General features: G+C 42.2%; 1 protein-coding gene across 2 annotated transcripts in view; it reads right to left on the minus strand.

The window, feature by feature from the left end:
* Positions 1-2,343: 2,343 nt before the first annotated feature.
* TAF3 (TATA-box binding protein associated factor 3) overlaps positions 2,344-17,885 on the minus strand; it is a 132,942-nt gene continuing 117,400 nt past the window's right edge. For both annotated transcript variants that reach the window (XM_069765299.1, XM_069765300.1), the window contains exons 5-7: positions 12,168-12,420; positions 7,784-7,890; positions 2,344-3,318 (exon numbers count right to left, since the gene is read on the minus strand). In XM_069765299.1, the coding sequence (XP_069621400.1) occupies positions 3,207-3,318; positions 7,784-7,890; positions 12,168-12,420 (472 nt within the window). In that variant the 3' untranslated portion in view covers positions 2,344-3,206. The remainder of the gene's footprint in view (positions 3,319-7,783; positions 7,891-12,167; positions 12,421-17,885) is intronic.

Here is a 17,885-nt window from a genome sequence, read left to right on the forward strand (position 1 = left end):
AGCTGTAAAACATAGAGCTGAGGCAACGAAAACTAAATCTCCGAGCACTAACAAATACTCGGAAACCACCAGAGCATGCTCGGGAAAACCGAGCAACGAGTATACTCGCTCATCTCTAGTGTATTCCCATCTCCAAGATCCTACACCAATATTTAGGTGTAATATTATTATTCACAAATACCTCCAATTAGGTATACCACGTGAGCCCTGTAGCCAATCATAATGTGAGCTGCTGTGCTCTCATTTCCATTGAACAAACCTCGGAAGTCCAAATGAAGGGAGAGCGCAGCAGCCCTTAAGCGACTGCTGATTGGCTGCATGGCTCACTTGACGTAATGTCACATGAGCCTCGGCAGCGGCAAAGCAGAAATGTCTCCGGTATGGGATGTGAGCATAGAGCATATTTTATTTTATATTGGAGCAACAGTTTTTAACAAAAGGAGTGGTCTGAGCAGTGAAAAACACTAATACAGTGCATCTAAGAAAAGTGTGGCACATAATTCCAGCAAATAACTTCCTAATATGTTGAATTTCACTAGACAAAGTCTGAACAGAAAAAGGCGATCCCATTTGAAGATAGCGGACAATTTAATTAGCAGACTTCCATTACTGGTCACTGATCTATTGATCGATATGCCATCTTCTGGCATCTTTACATGATCACATGAGCAGCCATCAAAGTCAAGTTTTAAGAAGCCAACACAATTTCCAGGTAGTTAAAGGGGTATTCACTTGAGGATCCCGTGACACGTTCAGTCAAAACCACTAACCAATACCTCAGCATGCACTCCTATTAAGTTTGGGAAAATGACGGCCAACCAGATGGATCCCATTACAATCAATGGAGATCGTTGGGTGCTGCTGCTGATATTCTTATTAAAAGGAAAGCCATTAGGTCAAGATTCCCTACCCAAGTGAAGGGAGGGCAGTCTAGTGCTTGTCTGTGCCATGAACCTGAAAGGCAGGACGTCAATTAAGTTAACAGTAGCCATGATTGGAAGTACAACGCGACTGCTCTGTACAGCACCACAAAGGGAATGGAGCAAGAGATGGGGGATTCTAAAGTTATTTTCGGCTTTCACCACTGACCGATACCTATGACACAACAGCAGTTGGAAGGCAATTACAAGCCCTACATTGTGTTAGATACGGAACTCTAACATATGTTCTTTTTAAGTATCCGGTACCTCTGTTTAATCATAGAAGCAGAAAAGCAAAAATAACAGAAAACATTAATACAGATGTAATCAGAGATATACATATACCGTTGTCAGAGGAGTGGATCTTACTACAACGTACAGTTTCCAAGGAAAAAAATGGCGGATCTATTTCAGAAATCTATTTGGATATATGCAACAGTTTTCCAGATGTGGAAATTTCCACTACAAACCTGCAGAATGTGAATATATCCATAAACATTATAAACATGCATTTATCAAACTGCATTTACGGTTGTGGTCCACACTTCAGAGAGACACAGAGGAAGAATTCTTCCCCTGCACATTCTAGCAGAAGTTTCTCCAGGGCTGATATTTTCTGTTTCAATATCATCTCTATCACCTCAACATAGAAGAGGATTCTTTACTGTTAGGGCAGTGAGAATCTGGAATTGCTTGCCTGAGGAGGTGATGATGGCGAACTCAGTCGAGGGGTTCAAGAGAGGCCTGGATGTCTTCCTGGAGCAGAACAATATTGTATCATACAATTAGGTTCTGTAGAAGGATATAGATCTGGGGATTTATTATGATGGAATATAGGCTGAACTGGATGGACAAATGTCTTTTTTCGGCCTTACTAACTATGTTACTATATCTATCAGCGAGTGCCAGATTCTTTTCAATACAGCCAAAATCAGTACCAGCTCTGCCTGCTGAGGGGACACTATGATTATCCTGCCCTTTAGATTCTTCTAAATAAACTAACAAATTATATATATACACCTATGGATAGCTGAAGAGTGATCTTCAACATTATAAATATGTGAGAGGAGCTGTGTAGTCATCATCATTAACTCTGATAACAGTTTCTGTCCCCACATTCCTCCCGAACTTCAGTAGTAAAGTCTATGCAACTGTAAGTTCTGGTGATAGAGATGGTGACCCCTCTCTTCAGAGAAAATAATACTATGTATTTCTCAGGGGGTCACCATGAATTCACATTACCCAACTGAGTAGAAGAATACCACGCATTTTCAGATAAACAGGAACAACTAAATATATCCTGACTACTGATAAAGTAAATTATAAAGAGAGTGTTACTTTCATGTGAACAGGGTGCTGCAAGCAAGACATTTCCAACAATTTCTGCAACAAACTCCAATAAAACATAGAAATGACAGCAGAGTGCAGGTTTCAGACACACCTTTAATATATACAAAACATACTTACAGATGAAAGATAACACATCAGTAATGCTGCTATAAGCAGCAGTGTAAAATAAGCCGACACAAAAGCACATAGCTGGGCTTTATACAACTATACTAGTCTCATGTCCTAATTGGGAATCTGCACCCAAGTCAGTGCAAACCGCTAAGGGACTATGAATCCAATAAATGTCAAGCACGTGCACACTGATGTATAGACATATGGTTTATTTAAAAAAAAAATCTAAAATATATTACAAATACAAATAATGGGCAGGAAAGAAGTGGATAGCGTAGAAACATTTTTCTTTAAAAATATATATCTTTCACAAAGCAGGGATCATTTATTTATACTAGGACAAAAGGAAACAAAAACCCATGAAGTTGAAAAAGCAGATTTATATATTTTTATAACAAAATATGAACTTGACACGTATTGGTACAGGAATAGTACAGATTTTTATACAATTATCGTCCAGTACAGCTAATATGTTCAAAGTGAAATGGGTGCAGTCCCATCAGAGTCTTTTTTTTTTTTTCATTTTTAAAAATCATTCACTACATTTTACAGATTATTTATCAAGTGGGCTACAAGTTCAACTTGTGGAGATGAAGTCCATCTATCATACAGGAAAAACAGCGCTGGCACGGAAACCGAAGAAAGATTGCAGCGCACTGTCTACTGTCTCTCCGTGACTTGTGGTGGAGCTTCACGTGGATGTTCTAGATCTTGCGCCAAGACCTACTGCTTGCGTCACCGTGCAAAAGGAAGCATGACCAAGCAGTAAGCTCCTCCAGTAGATGCACTAACAATTTAAGCCCCAATAAACGGTCCCTGGAAGTCTCAGTGAGCTTTGTGCTTCCTTTTCTTGTGCTTTTTATCTTTCTTCTTGCTGTCACACTTTGTACAAAACCACTGATCTACTTCTGGCTCTGCCGTTAATCCAACACAAGGCCTGAAAAAGAAACAGATTGAAAAACTAAGAACAAGATAGAAGAGTGAGACTACACAATATTATAGGGATAAATGGACGTTCACCAGACAAGATTATCAATGCATCATTCAGATGGCAGAACCTCAACAAGCAGCTGACTTTTAGGGCCCACACAGAAGAACCAACAGCGGCAGTTCAATGAGTGCTAACTGGTTGTATACAAGTTGATCATAGGTGGACAGTACAATCATGGGCCGGGGGATGAGATCATTATGACTGATCTCAAATACATTTGGACCCCTCATGGCTTCAAAGGGAATCTGTGAGCAGGTTTTGCCATTTTAACTGTGAGAAGCATAATGAAGAGGCAGAAAGCCTGAATCCAGTGATGTGCCACTTAATAGGCTGTGTGCTGTAATTTCAATACAATCAGTATTTGATATCAACAGGAGATTATGACTGGAGGATTAGTTGTTGTGGAAAACACCAGTAGCTGAAACCAGGAGCTCAAGGATATTTCTGTGCGGTTTTTCATCAACACGCCTCAAAGTCAAACAAACGCCTTCTTAGGGTTTGTCCTGGTGAAGAGGTTTGTTGATGATAAATCGCACAGAAATATTCTTAGTCTCGTGGTTTCATTTCCTGGTCTCCTCAGCAACGCACTGAACCCCATTTCTCCATGGTTTCTTCTCCTTTATCTTGTGGGTCTGCAGAAGCCGACATTTTCAAGCTGTTTGAGTTATGTCTCACACAACACCAATGGGGGGATGGGATAAAAAAAAGTATACAGACATTACAGCAGGGGATCACAAATGATTCTTTCTTTGAGGTAAAACGTTATTTAGAAACAGGCAGGGAAATGCTTTCTATCACAAAAAGAATCAGCTGTGATCCCTGCTATAATGTCAGTATACTAGTTTCCCCCCCTGTCCAGGAGCTGTGGTATGATCAGACCATGACCCTGCACGGTCAGACACGGCCATTACACAGTACACAGCAGGAGCACATTTATAAGATTATCTCAGCACAGGAACATTGTATTTATATAACCTCCAAATGTGGAAATTATTATTATTCCTAGATCTACTGATTAACATGAACTTTTTTGGTGGGAAAACCCATTTAAGGTTCTCTCTGACCTCTTTTTTTTTTTATTCTATACGGTCAGTGACGGTGGGCATATCGAGGACCCTGAAGGGCACACATACTAGCCCGGTAGTGTTTGCCTCATGTATGTAAATCTCGTCATGATAACTAAGAGGGTGTGATTCTCAAGAAGATGCCAACAGAAAAAAAGAGTTATGGATCACATCTCCCCTCGACTAACAAAACTGGGTTTACATACTGGGGCACAAAAAAAAAAAAAAAGAAAGAAAAAAAAGAAAACAAGCCATATCTCAAGACATAAGAAAAAGAAACGTGAAAAATCTCCAGATTCAGTTGAATAGTGGCACAAAATCGATACTACTATTTCATCCTTCTTCTCCGCTAGATTTCTGAAACTTAACACGGACAAAACAGAATTCATCATCTTTCCCCCATCTCACGTGACCCCCCCCAACAAACCTTTCCATTACCGTAAATGGCTGCCCACTCTCCCCAGTCCCACAAGCTCGCTGTCTTGGGGTAATCCTTGACACTGATCTCGCTTTCAAACCACATATCCAAGCCCTTTCCACTTCCTGCCGACTTCAACTCAAAAATATTTCACAAATCCGTTCATTCCTCAACCAAGAATCTGCAAAAACCCTAGACCATGCCCTCATCATCTCTCGCCTTGACTACTGCAACCTCCTGCTCTGTGGCCTCCCCTCTAACACTCTCGCACCCCTCCAATCTATTCTAAACTCTGCTGCCCGACTAATCCACCTGTCCCCCCGCTATTCCCCAGCTTCTCCCCTCTGTCAATCCCTTCACTGGCACCCCATTGCCCAGAGACTCAAGTACAAAACCCTAACCATGACGTACAAAGCCATCCACAACCTGTCTCCTCCATACATCTGTGACCTCGTCTCCCGGTACTTACCTACACGCAACCTCCGATCCTCACAAGATCTCCTTCTCTACTCCCCTCTTATCTCCTCTTCCCACAATGGCATACAAGATTTCTCTCGCGCATCACCCCATACTCTGGAACTCTCTACCACAACACATCAGACTCTCACCTACCATCGAAACCTTCAAAAAGAACCTGAAGACCCACCTCTTCCGACAAGCCTACAACCTGCAGTATCCTCCGATCGACCAAACCGCTGCATGATCAGCTCTATCCTCACCTACTGTATTCTCACCCATCCCTTGTAGATTGTGAGCCTTCACGGGCAGGGTCCTCTCTCCTCCTGTACCAGTTGTGACTTGTATTGTTTAAGATTGTTGTACTTGTTTTTATTATGTATACCCCTCCTCACATGTAAAGCGCCATGGAATAAATGGCGCTATAATAATAAATAATAATAATAAAAATAATAATATTTGTGTGAAGTGACAGGACCTCTAGCTGCTCCTCGTCAGCCCAGAACAGCAGCACATTGCGCTATACCGAATGCAGAATTAAAACAGGAGGCGGCTGATCTCTGGTCAATCTCGGCAAGTTTAAGTTTGCTGTCAATCAGTATTACTTCGGCTTGCACAGTGCAGATAAACAAAGCCTCTTAGCTTCCTGACCAGTATCTGTATATTTTAAGGGCAGAATAAGCATCGTGTTTATAAATGGGAGTCTGACCAAGAGATTTTCAGGTATCTTGACTCTGAGCAAGCTCTTTACTTGGGAGATTTGCACACGAGGAGCATTTATCAATTCACAGTATACTAGTTCAGGAAAATAAGAAAACTTCATTAAAGCATGCATTTCATAGCAAATTAGTTATAAAAAGCTGAATTACCCAGCTAGGTAAAAAAGGAAAAATGTTGCCTATTAAACCTTCACCTGTTGAGGACAAATTAAAATGGATAAAATGCACTTTTGTGTTGTCTAAGTGTTTGTATTGTGCAGAGTAAAGTATGAGTAAAACCATAGAATTTTGGAATCTTGGTAACTGCAGTGACCCACAGAATAAAGTTGATAAACCACACAGCCATTGATTAAAAAAATAGACCTTCATTAGCAGAAAAAAAAAAAATCAGCAATTTAAATTTTTTGCCATCTGCAGCACATTAAATTTCTTGAAGACACTTTTGGGGTAAAAATGATCATGATGGTCCTTGATAAATGAATAGATGGGTAGCGTTTCCAAAACGGTGTTACTTTTGTGGGGGGTTAGTGGGTTATTCTGTACTAATACCTCAGGGGTTCAGCAAATGCAATATTGTGACTGAAAATAAATCCTGCAAAATTTGTGCTCCACATGGCGCTCCTTCCTGCTAACCCTCGCCATGTGCCCAGTTTATGACCAGATATAGGGTATTCCCATACTTAGGGAAAACTGAGTAATGAAGTATAACAATTTTTTTCTTATTACTGCTTGTAGAAATTATTTTTTTTAGCCAGTCTACATGATGTACTAAACTTTTTTTCCTTTTTTAATTTTCACAGGCCAATGGTTAAAGAGGTTGTCCACTACTTTAGCATTGATGACCTCTCCTTAGTATGGGCCATCAATGTCTGACCTGTTGGCACCCCCGCCGATCAGCTGCTATCTGTATCGGCATGCCTTCAGTCAGCGGCCACTGCCACCAATAACAGCTCATTGACGGGTGCCGGGCTCCAACAGATCAGACATTGATGACTTATGTGAAGGAGAGGTTATCAATGCTAAACTAGTGGACCTCTTTAAAAAAAAAAAAAAAATCTGTGAAACACCTGTAAGGTTAAAATGTTCACTACGTCCCTAGATGGATTCCTCGAGGGCTGTAGTTTACAAAAAGGGGTTCACTTCTGGGAGGGTTCGGTAAATGCAATAAGGCAAAGGAAAGCAAATCCAGCAAATATTCCGTCCAATAAGCAGAGTGCGATCACATGTAGGGTATAGCCGAGCTTGGCAGAAATAAGGTAAATTGTGGGGTATTTTACTCCCATTTCTCCTTGTGGAAAAATACATCACATTATACACGCAGGCACCTTGATGGTATTTTGCATCAAAGTGCCAAGTGGCATTTTGACAATTTGCCATGGGTCTAGTTTCAGAAAACAAAGGTAAGGGGGTTTGTTAATATTAAATTATTATTTTGTAATTTAGATTTTATTTGTTCACGTCAAAAGTTCTAAATCTTGTCTTCGCTACCAGAGGCACAAAAATGTTGAAAAACCCCAGGCAGTGAAATGGTTAAACACAATAGTAAAAGGACCAATTATTCACAAGTAGTGAAAGACGTCTACCAAGTCTATGAAAAACATCACGAGATTCAATAATAGATACATGCTTCTAGCGAGTACATCTATCCTCATATTATATCGAATATCCCTCTAAGGTTTGGGTAGCTTTTCCCAAAATGTGTGTTACCATGGCAAAACCCATATGGCAAAAAGCATACAATATAATTAGCTTACCAATGATACCAGTCATCGCACCCATCACATCCAATCATTGGACTGCCATCATCGAGCTTATTACACCCCGGACAGATCCATATCTGATTCCCCCACTCATCGCGGATCTGTAAAAAGATTAACAGGTGTACAAGTATCCAGTCATATTACCATTCCAGACTGAGCCAAAGAAAGTAAATTATAGGCGATCGGTACTAGCTTTCTCATTAATTGGAGGGAGATAGGGGCGACAGCTGGGATCCCCGATGAAGAGTTAAACGGTATATTTGGGAACTGATGGAAAAACAAAAAATGTGCCCAAGCACTAACAGGCAGGAAATTTAAGCTTTCTTGCCTGTTATGCCCAGCGCCATTCTTCCCTGTCATATGGTGGTCACAGACTGCTTCTGCCTGGGATTCAGCTGCCTCTGCTGACACGACTTCAGATGTCATTCTGATTGACAGCTGTCTCCCCCAATTAGGCAGCAGGGAGCCGGCTGTCAATCAGAATGACATTACAAGTCCCACCCAGTCGATAGAGTGGAGCTGAAAAGAAGCCTCCGCTCTATAGATGTGACATCAGCAGAGGCTTCTAAGTCCCTGGCAGGAACGTCTGTGGCCGCTCTTTGCCGGGGAAGAACAGCGCCGGACAGAACAAGCAGGTGGCTGCAATTACCTGTCCGTTATTGCTTAGGTACATTTTCAGTAGTTTTTTTTATAAAGTCTCAGGTAGCAACCTTTAAGACCCACATATATATTAGATTAATGTCAGCTGCACCAGTTGATAATGACGGGTATGACCAATAATCTCGGTGGCTCAGTGATTAGCACTGCAGCCTTGTAGCGCTAGGGTCCTGGGTTCAAATCCCACCAAGGACAACATCTGCAAGGAGTTTGTATGTTCTCTCCGTGTTTGCGTGGGTTTCCTCTGGGTTCTCCGGTTTCCTCCCACATTCCAAAGACATACTGTTAGGGATTCTAGATTGTGAGCCCCATCGGGGACAGCGATGACAATGTGTGCAGACAAATATTATTATTATTATTATCTAATGTGTATGGGGTTGCCGGCCAGCTGAAGGACGGAGGAGACGCGAACTTGCATGTCTGATGTTGGACTGCCGATCGAAATGTTTCCGAAGAGATAGTTGCCAACTGATACATCAGCCGGCAGCTTTTCTTAGGAGAACACAAGAAAGTTTGGCCAAACGAATGTTCCGGTGTATGGGAGAGTCAGCTGAAATGGCTGTCGGCCAGACAATCGGCCAAAGGATTGAACGGACGACAACTATCTAATGTGTATGGGGGCCTTTATTGTCATCACTGTGGACATGCCTTTTTTGGATTTACTTAAAAGAACATTTCTTAGAAATTTGTCATGTTTCTTTTGGAAATTTATGAATTGACACCTGGGCGGTACCTTTTGGAGGCAAGTCCCTGTAAACTGACACTGTCAACATAGATTGTGTCAGACAATAGGAATACATTCCATCAACAGAATGTAACACCCAGTTGTAAGTTCAGTCATTGCAGGAGGAATAATAAAGCAATAGCACAAGAAAATCAGGATTTAGAACATAGTATTTGGTCAAACAGCCGTGTCAGGGGAGATGTCAGGGTCTCCGGAAAAGGCCTTCATTCAATTTGTGTCAACATTACCTACAAAGTGTCAGCTAATATTTCGCAAATTCGTATCAATCACTGTCAGCCCTCCCCATGGACAAGCCCAGTTCCATTGAGTCTTAGTCTAGCCAGCTTGTCCAGCATACATCTGTAAATCCTCAGACTTCAATGCCCCCTGAATGTAAACATCCCAACAGACATGTGAGAATATCGCCCAAAATGTGTTCAATCATGAACGTATAATAGATGTTACATTTGCATGAAAACTGATCCACATACTTAAGTTTTTTATTGTAGCAAGAAATATGCAAAACTGAGAATCAAGCTCTCTCTTCTGTCTGCAGGAGCACACAGCTCCCCAGCCTCCCAGTTTCTCAATGACTGGTGGGCGGATGTTCCTAACCGATTGGTAGCTCCAACAATCTGATGATACTGTACGAGACAGCTTTTCTTCTGTAGTGCTGGATGTACAAGGGAGCTGAAGCTGGCTGGGATCAGGAGCCGACAGTGGGCTCTAGAGATCATGGCTAGTCTCAAACAATGCTTCTAAGGTCACTACAGATAAGTACTCGCCTGTTTGGCCACGGCTGGTAGACAGCAGTGGTGGATGGTCGCCGAGACAATCAATAAAAAATACAAATATAAGATTTCTGGAGAACAGCCCAAATAAAATTATAAACTTGCTTGTATTCACAAGCACCTTGCAAATTTAAGCATCATAAAATATGGGAATAACTCTTTAAAAGGTTTTGGGTAGACTTTCTACAGAACATCTGCCTCAGATTACAGTACCATCCACGTACATGAGATATGAACAAATCCTTACATGTTCAGGAATTAATATGTAGGAATAGACTTGTGGTGAGGTTTTTATATCTGCAGCATGACAATATCAGTTTTGGATTTTAAACTGTAGATTTCACCCCTTTAAATGTAATGGGATGAAATCTGCAGCAAGATTCACGTGTTACACTTGCAAATTTCCATGTGGATATTCTATGGATTATTCCACCCGGTGGGAACTTACTTTACAGTAACCTGACAAGAGGGTCAGCCTAGATGTACAGGTTACCCCACAGTCCTAGCAATTACATATGCACAAGAGGTAAGACTTTCAGTTTTATTGCATCCTTACTTATTACCTAAAGTCTCCAGTTCAACTTGCTGATAAGATCAAGGGTAGAACATGTTGTTACTCAGTAACTTTCCATTTACTTTATGACATCGCTGTCACTCGGAATGAAAATCCAATTGAAACAAAACCAGAAGACAAGTCCCATTCACACTGGATAATTGACCAGATCCAGTGCTCTGCCACCTAGAATTAACATTTCCACTGTTGTAACTGGAGATGAGGGCTGAGACAGCTCATACTACAAGCTGGACTACACTAAGGGGCAAGTCACCACAAATAAGTGCTGAAAACAACAATTATTCCCAAAGGCATTCATACCCACATTTACCTAGCCTCGGTGATTATTACGTTTTATGCACATGGAGTTAAAGTGAACCTTTCACCAGGTTTGGCGGATATGAGTTTTGGCCACCACTTTTCAGGGCTGATATACATCATTCTATAATACTATATCTCTGCCCCCAACCCGACCTGCAAGGCTAGAAAAAGACCTTTTATTATACTCACCTGCAGGGCGGTCCAGTTCAAGGGGAGTTGATGTTCTTGGTCTGACACTTCCCATCGTCTTACGATAGCAGTCCTCCTTGCTTTGTGTGGATGACGCAACCCTACATCATCCACACAGGATCCCCGGCATCATGCTCCTGCAGACGAACTTCTCTGCCCTGAGCAGGGAAGAGTAAAGTACTGCAGTGCGCAGGCGCCGAGAAAGGTGAAAGAGCCCCGGCGCATGCACACTGAAGTACTTTACTCTGCACTAGTCAGAGGCAGAGAAGTACGTGTCATACAGACGAAGCAAGAAGGGAGACGGCATCGCAATAAGAAGAAAGGCCTGGACCAAGATTAGCGAAAACTGAGGGTAAGGTTATGTGCATACGTTCAGGATTTCTTGCAGTAAATTCCTGAGAAAAACTGAAATTTTCAGCAAGAAATCTGCATGCGTTTTTTGCACGTTTTTGATGCGTTTTTTTCCGGACATTTCCCAATGCATTTTATAGTGGGAAATCTGCAAAAAAAATGCAAAATTAATGAACATGCTGTGTTTTTTACCGCGATGCGTAAAAAAACGCATAATGTGTACAAAACATGAGGAATTCATTCTAAATGATGGGATGCATATTGTATGCTGTTTTTTTTTGTGGTTTTATAGCGTTTTTATCGCAGAAAACACGAAAAATCAGCAACGTGTGCACACAGCCTAAAGGTGCATTGTATCAAAGTGTCAGCTCTTCAGTGTTGTCCCATGAAAATATATAATAAAATATTTACTAAAATGTAAGGGGTGTACTCATTTTTGTGACAAACTATATATAGCAGCAGCTTTTTAGGGGTAAACACAAAAGACATACTGGAAGACCAATTAGGACCAACATTACAATTTTTGCTCCATGTCAATAGCTCTGTTTGTTGGACTTTCTTTCCCATGATGCCTTGATGAGCGGAACCTTCAATCGTTTTAGTAAAAAGTAATGGCCTCAATCCTGCACCCATTTTTGCAACCATCAAAGAACCTCATCTCTGAAGTAGTATTGGGGTGCAACATAAAATGCTCAACAACTGGAAACGACTTAAAAAACCAGAAGAGGACAGAGATGAAGAAAAAACCACCTCAAATATTCTGAATATACTAAGGAAAAGGATTGCACTTACCACATAAGTACTGACCGTCTCGGTGACAACACTTCTATACGGAGTTTTAGAGTTGCCAGCATTTGGCCCAGGAGCAGGCGGAGTTGGATTCGGGGCTGGTGATGCTGCCGCTGGTGCAGGGGGTGCCGGCACAGGAGGTGGGACCACAAGAACTGGTGCGGGAGCCGGAGATGGGGCGGGCAGAGGAGATTTAGGCAAGGATGGTGGAGGAGCAGCTTTGGCATCTGGAGCAGATACCACTTTACTGATAACTCTGTGAAAAGAGAAAGGGAGAAAACACACAAAACGGTCAGCTAAATAACAGACTAGCACAGTTCTAGATTGTAACACAATGCTTAAAGGGAACGGGTCACAATTTTAATTAAAATCAATTTTTTATTACATCTTTAAAAAAAATAAAAATACTAAACTACCTTTTGCAATATATATACAGTGGGGCAAAAAAGTATTTAGTCAGTCAGCAATAGAGCAAGTTCCACCACTTAAAAAGATGAGAGGCGTCTGTAATTTACATCATAGGTAGACCTCAACTATGGGAGACAAACTGAGAAAAAAAAATCCAGAAAATCACATTGTCTGTTTTTTTAACAATTTATTTGCATACTATGGTGGAAAATAAGTATTTGGTCAGAAACAATCAAGATTTCTGGCTCTCACAGACCTGTAACTTCTTCTTTAAGAGTCTCCTGTTTCCTTCACTCATTACCTGTAGTAATGGCACCTGTTTAAACTTGTTATCAGTATAAAAAGACACCTGTGCACACCCTCAAACAGTCTGACTCCAAACTCCACTATGGTGAAGACCAAAGAGCCGTCAAAGGACACCAGAAACAAAATTGTAGCCCTGCACCAGGCTGGGAAGACTGAATCTGCAATAGCCAACCAGCTTGGAGTGAAGAAATCAACAGTGGGAGCAATAATTAGAAAATGGAAGACATACAAGACCACTGATAATCTCCCTCGATCTGGGGCTCCACGCAAAATCCCACCCCGTGGGGTCAGAATGATCACAAGAACGGTGAGCAAAAATCCCAGAACCACGCGGGGGGACCTAGTGAATAAACTGCAGAGAGCAGGGACCAATGTAACAAGGCCTACCATAAGTAACACACTACGCCACCATGGACTCAGATCCTGCAGTGCCAGACGTGTCCCACTGCTTAAGCCAGTACATGTCCGGGCCCGTCTGAAGTTTGCTAGAGAGCATTTGGATGATCCAGAGGAGTTTTGGGAGAATGTCCTATGGTCTGATGAAACCAAACTGGAACTGTTTGGTAGAAACACAACTTGTCGTATTTGGAGGAAAAAGAATACTGAGTTGCATCCATCAAACACCATACCTACTGTAAAGCATGGTGGTGGAAACATCGTGCTTTAGGGCTGTTTCTCTGCAAAGGGGCCAGGATGACTGATCCGGGTACATGAAAGAATGAATGGGGCCATGTATCGTGAGATTTTGAGTGCAAACCTCCTTCCATCAGCAAGGGCATTGAAGATGAAACGTGGCTGGGTCTTTCAACATGACAATGATCCAAAGCACACTGCCAGGGCAACGAAAGAGTGGCTCGTAAGAAGCATTTCAAGGTCCTGGAGTGGCCTAGCCAGTCTCCAGATCTCAACCCTATAGAAAACCTTTGGAGGGAGTTGAAAGTCCGTGTTGCCAAGCGAAAAGCCAAAAACATCACTGCTCTAGAGGAGATCTGCATGGAGGAATGGGCCAACATACCAACAACAGTGTGTGGCAACCTTGTGAAGACTTACAGAAAACGTTTGACCTCTGTCATTGCCAACAAAGGATATATTACAAAGTATTGAGATGAAATTTTGTTTCTGACCAAATACTTATTTTCCACCATAATATGCAAATAAAATGTTAAAAAACAGACAATGTGATTTTCTGGATTTTTTTTTTCTCAGTTTGTCTCCCATAGTTGATGTCTACCTATGATGTAAATTACAGACGCCTCTCATCTTTTTAAGTGGTGGAACTTGCACTATTGCTGACTGACTAAATACTTTTTTGCCCCACTGTGTATATATATATATATATATATATATATATATATATATATATATATATATATATATATATATATATATATATATATATATATATATATATATATATTACTGTCATGGGGGGGGAGGGCTGCCATTAATATTTGCCGGTGTATAATGTGTCACTGCACGACACTTACAGAAAGCAAATCTGGCACGCACAGAGCATAGGAGAGTAAGGACTGGCACGGAACTCGTCTTGTAGGCCCTGGCATGCGAAGTTCAAAAGTGTAAGGAGAAACTGGCACAAGGTTTTTGTAGCCCAGCGCAAGGCATTGAGCTAAATTAACCCGCTGCCCCAAACACCTATAACTGGAAGCAAATGTGACAGCTTTCTATATTATAGGTCTTGTACAATGAGGAAGTGTTTGTAGAAGGGCCACAGCAGTGTTTAGTGGGGCAGCTCAGGGAGGCGCCCAGGAGCTGACAAGTGCCACAGCAGTGTATAGTGACGCAGCTCAGGGAGGCACCCAGGAGCTGACAAGTGCCACAGCAGTGTATAGTGACGCAGCTCAGGGAGGCGCCCAGGAGCTGACAAGTGCCACAGCAGTGTATAGTGACGCAGCTCAGGGAGGCACCCAGGAGCTGACAAGTGCCACAGCAGTGTATAGTGACGCAGCTCAGGGAGGCGCCCAGGAGCTGACAAGTGCCACAGCAGTGTATAGTGACGCAGCTCAGGGAGGCACCCAGGAGCGGACAAGTGCCACAGCAGTGTATAGTGACGCAGCTCAGGGAGGCGCCCAGGAGCTGACAAGTGCCACAGCAGTGTATAGTGACGCAGCTCAGGGAGGCACCCAGGAGCGGACAAGTGCCACAGCAGTGTATAGTGGCACAGCTCAGGGAGGCACCCAGGAGCTGACATGGGTTGCAGTAGCGAGGCACCCGGTATGTGACAAGTGCCACAGCAGTGTATAGTGACGCAGCTCAGGGAGGCACCCAGGAGCTGACAAGTGCCACAGCAGTGTATAGTGGCGCAGCTCAGGGAGGCACCCAGGTGCTGACAAGTGCCACAGCAGTGTATAGTGGCACAGCTCAGCTAAGTGTACAGGAGCTGACAAGGTGCCACAGCAGTGTTATTTCTCCAGATGTGAGCGAGGTAGCACCTGAATGAACACGCTGCTGGGAGCCCGTCAGCTCTGTGTGCCTCGCTGCATACCTCTATCCAACAGTGATTCTAGTAATAAATGCTGTCCACAAGTATGACTATTAGTCGCCAACAAAGTGTCTCTGCACTGTGATCCCAAATGTGATCTTCCACCTTCCTTCTGCTAACACCAAGAAGGGGAGGTGAGGAGTGACGTCTCAGTACTGGGAGCAGTGCCGGCTGTACATTTACAGCAAGCAGAATACCAGGCAGCATTACTATTGCTGCTGCAGGCAAATGCGAGTGGCTGCTCCCACTATTGTATCAGTGGAAAACATGGACAATTATTTCATTTTTCATATTACGTTCAGAGGAAGGTAGCATTACAGATGTAAAGGCTCGCTGATGGCACATTTTTTTAGCATGATTTATAAACATTGAGTTTTTGTTAGGCTCTACCCCACCTACAAAAAAAATAAAATAAAAATAAGAAATAAAAAAAATGGAATAATGTGCACAGCATATAATTGTGCTGCAGGATCAGTCTGATATCAAAGTACCAAGCAGAGTGGGGTAGGACAGTAGAAATCCATAACACATGTACATCACCCATACAAAGGTGAGCGAAGATTCCTATCCCCTATAGTGCACGTATCCGCAGTACCAAACAGTTTCAGATTAACCACTTGGGGTCCAAGTAATAAGAATTTCCTCTGCAAAATCAAACTCACATTATACATGCTTGGAAAAATATTACAAATTTACTGAACAGACAAAAATAAATTCCTGAATACACTGGAGTCTTTAACTTGACATGTGGGAACTACTCAAATGAACATTAATAGAGGCCCATTTAGTGCTGATAACTTTTATCTCGAAGATGAAGGGGCGTCCAAGTCTTTCAGCTTCTTACATTAAAGACATTACAAATATTTGCTAATTCAATACTTCCTTCCTCAGAAAAGATCTCTGGCTGGCAGCAAAACAAATTCCTAAACAGTGTAACCCCAGCAGTTACAGCGCTTCCTGCTCTCTTCCTTAGTGTCAACTATAGTTTACACCAAGCTTCATGTCCTACGACTCCGAGTGGGCCGACCACAGAGTGGGCCGACCACAGAGTGGGCCGACCACAGAGTGGGCCGACCACAGAGTGGGCCGACCACAGAGTGGGCCGACCACAGAGTGGGCCGACCACAGAGTGGGCCGACCACAGAGTGGGCCGACCACAGAGTGGGCCGACCACAGAGTGGGCCGACCTCCGGGTTCTACCCGTCCATCAAATGCACATTGCAGCTGAACAGAGGGTCGGATTTTCAGGAGACCAAGGCTGTCTGCATGATGGCGGAAGGGTGCCAACTGTCCAGAAATTCCAAGACAGACCAGAAAAAAATAGTCATACAACAAATGTAAATCCCTAGAAATTATGCTAAATAGAACCGCATAATGATTAACCCCTTAGTGACAGAGGCAATTTGATACTTAATGACCAGGCCAATTTTTACAATCCTGACCAATGTCACTGTATGAGGTTATAGCTCTGGAACACTTCAATGGATCCCACCGATTCTGAGACTGTGTTTCGTGACATATTGTACTTCATGTTAGTGGTAAAATTTATTCGATGTGACTTGCGTTTATTTATGAAAAAAATGGAAATTTGGCAAAAATGTAGAAAAATTGTACAATTTTAAAACTTAAATCAGAGAGACATGTCACACAAAATAGTTCATAAATAACATTTCCCACATGTCTACTTTACATCAGAACAATTTTGGAGATAATTTTTTTTTGTTAGGACGTTATGTTACGGTTAAAAGTTGACCAGCGATCTCATTTTTCCAACAAAATTTACAAAACCATTTTTTTAGGGAGCACCTCACATTTGAAGTGATTTTGGGGGGTCAATATAACAGAAAATACCCAAAAGTGACACCATTCTAAAAATTGCACCCCTCAAGGTGAGCAAAACCACATTCAAGAGGTCTATTAATCTTTTAGGTGCATCACGAGAACTAAAGCAATGTGGAAGGAAAAAATGAACATTTTACTTTTTTCACAAACAATTTACTTGGAAACCAATTTTTTTTATTTTCACAAGGGTATCAGAGAAAATGGATGACAAAATTTGTTGTGCAATTTCTCCTGAGTACGCCGATACCCCATAAGTGGGGGAAAGCCACTGTTTGGGTGCATAGCAGGGCTCAGAAAGGAGGGAACACCATTTGACTTTTTGAATGCAAAATTGGCTGGAAATTATGTCCCATTTGGAGACCCCTTGATGTACCTAAACAGTGGAACCCCCCCCAATTCTAACTCCAAGCCTAACCCCAACACACCCCTAACTATAACGCCAACACACCCCTAACCCCAACCATAACCCTAACCACAACCCTAGCACCAACACACCCCTAACCCTAATCATAACCCTAACCACAACCCTAACAAAACCCTAATCCCAACCCTAACCCTAATCCCAACCATAACCACAACCCTAACTTTAGCCCAAACCCTAACTTTGACCCCAACCCTAACGGAAAAATGAAAATAAATACATTTTTTGTATTTTATTATTTTTA

Source organism: Ranitomeya imitator, chromosome 4 (assembly GCF_032444005.1).
Source record: "Ranitomeya imitator isolate aRanImi1 chromosome 4, aRanImi1.pri, whole genome shotgun sequence".
In the NCBI taxonomy this organism is placed as follows: Eukaryota; Metazoa; Chordata; class Amphibia; order Anura; family Dendrobatidae; genus Ranitomeya; species Ranitomeya imitator.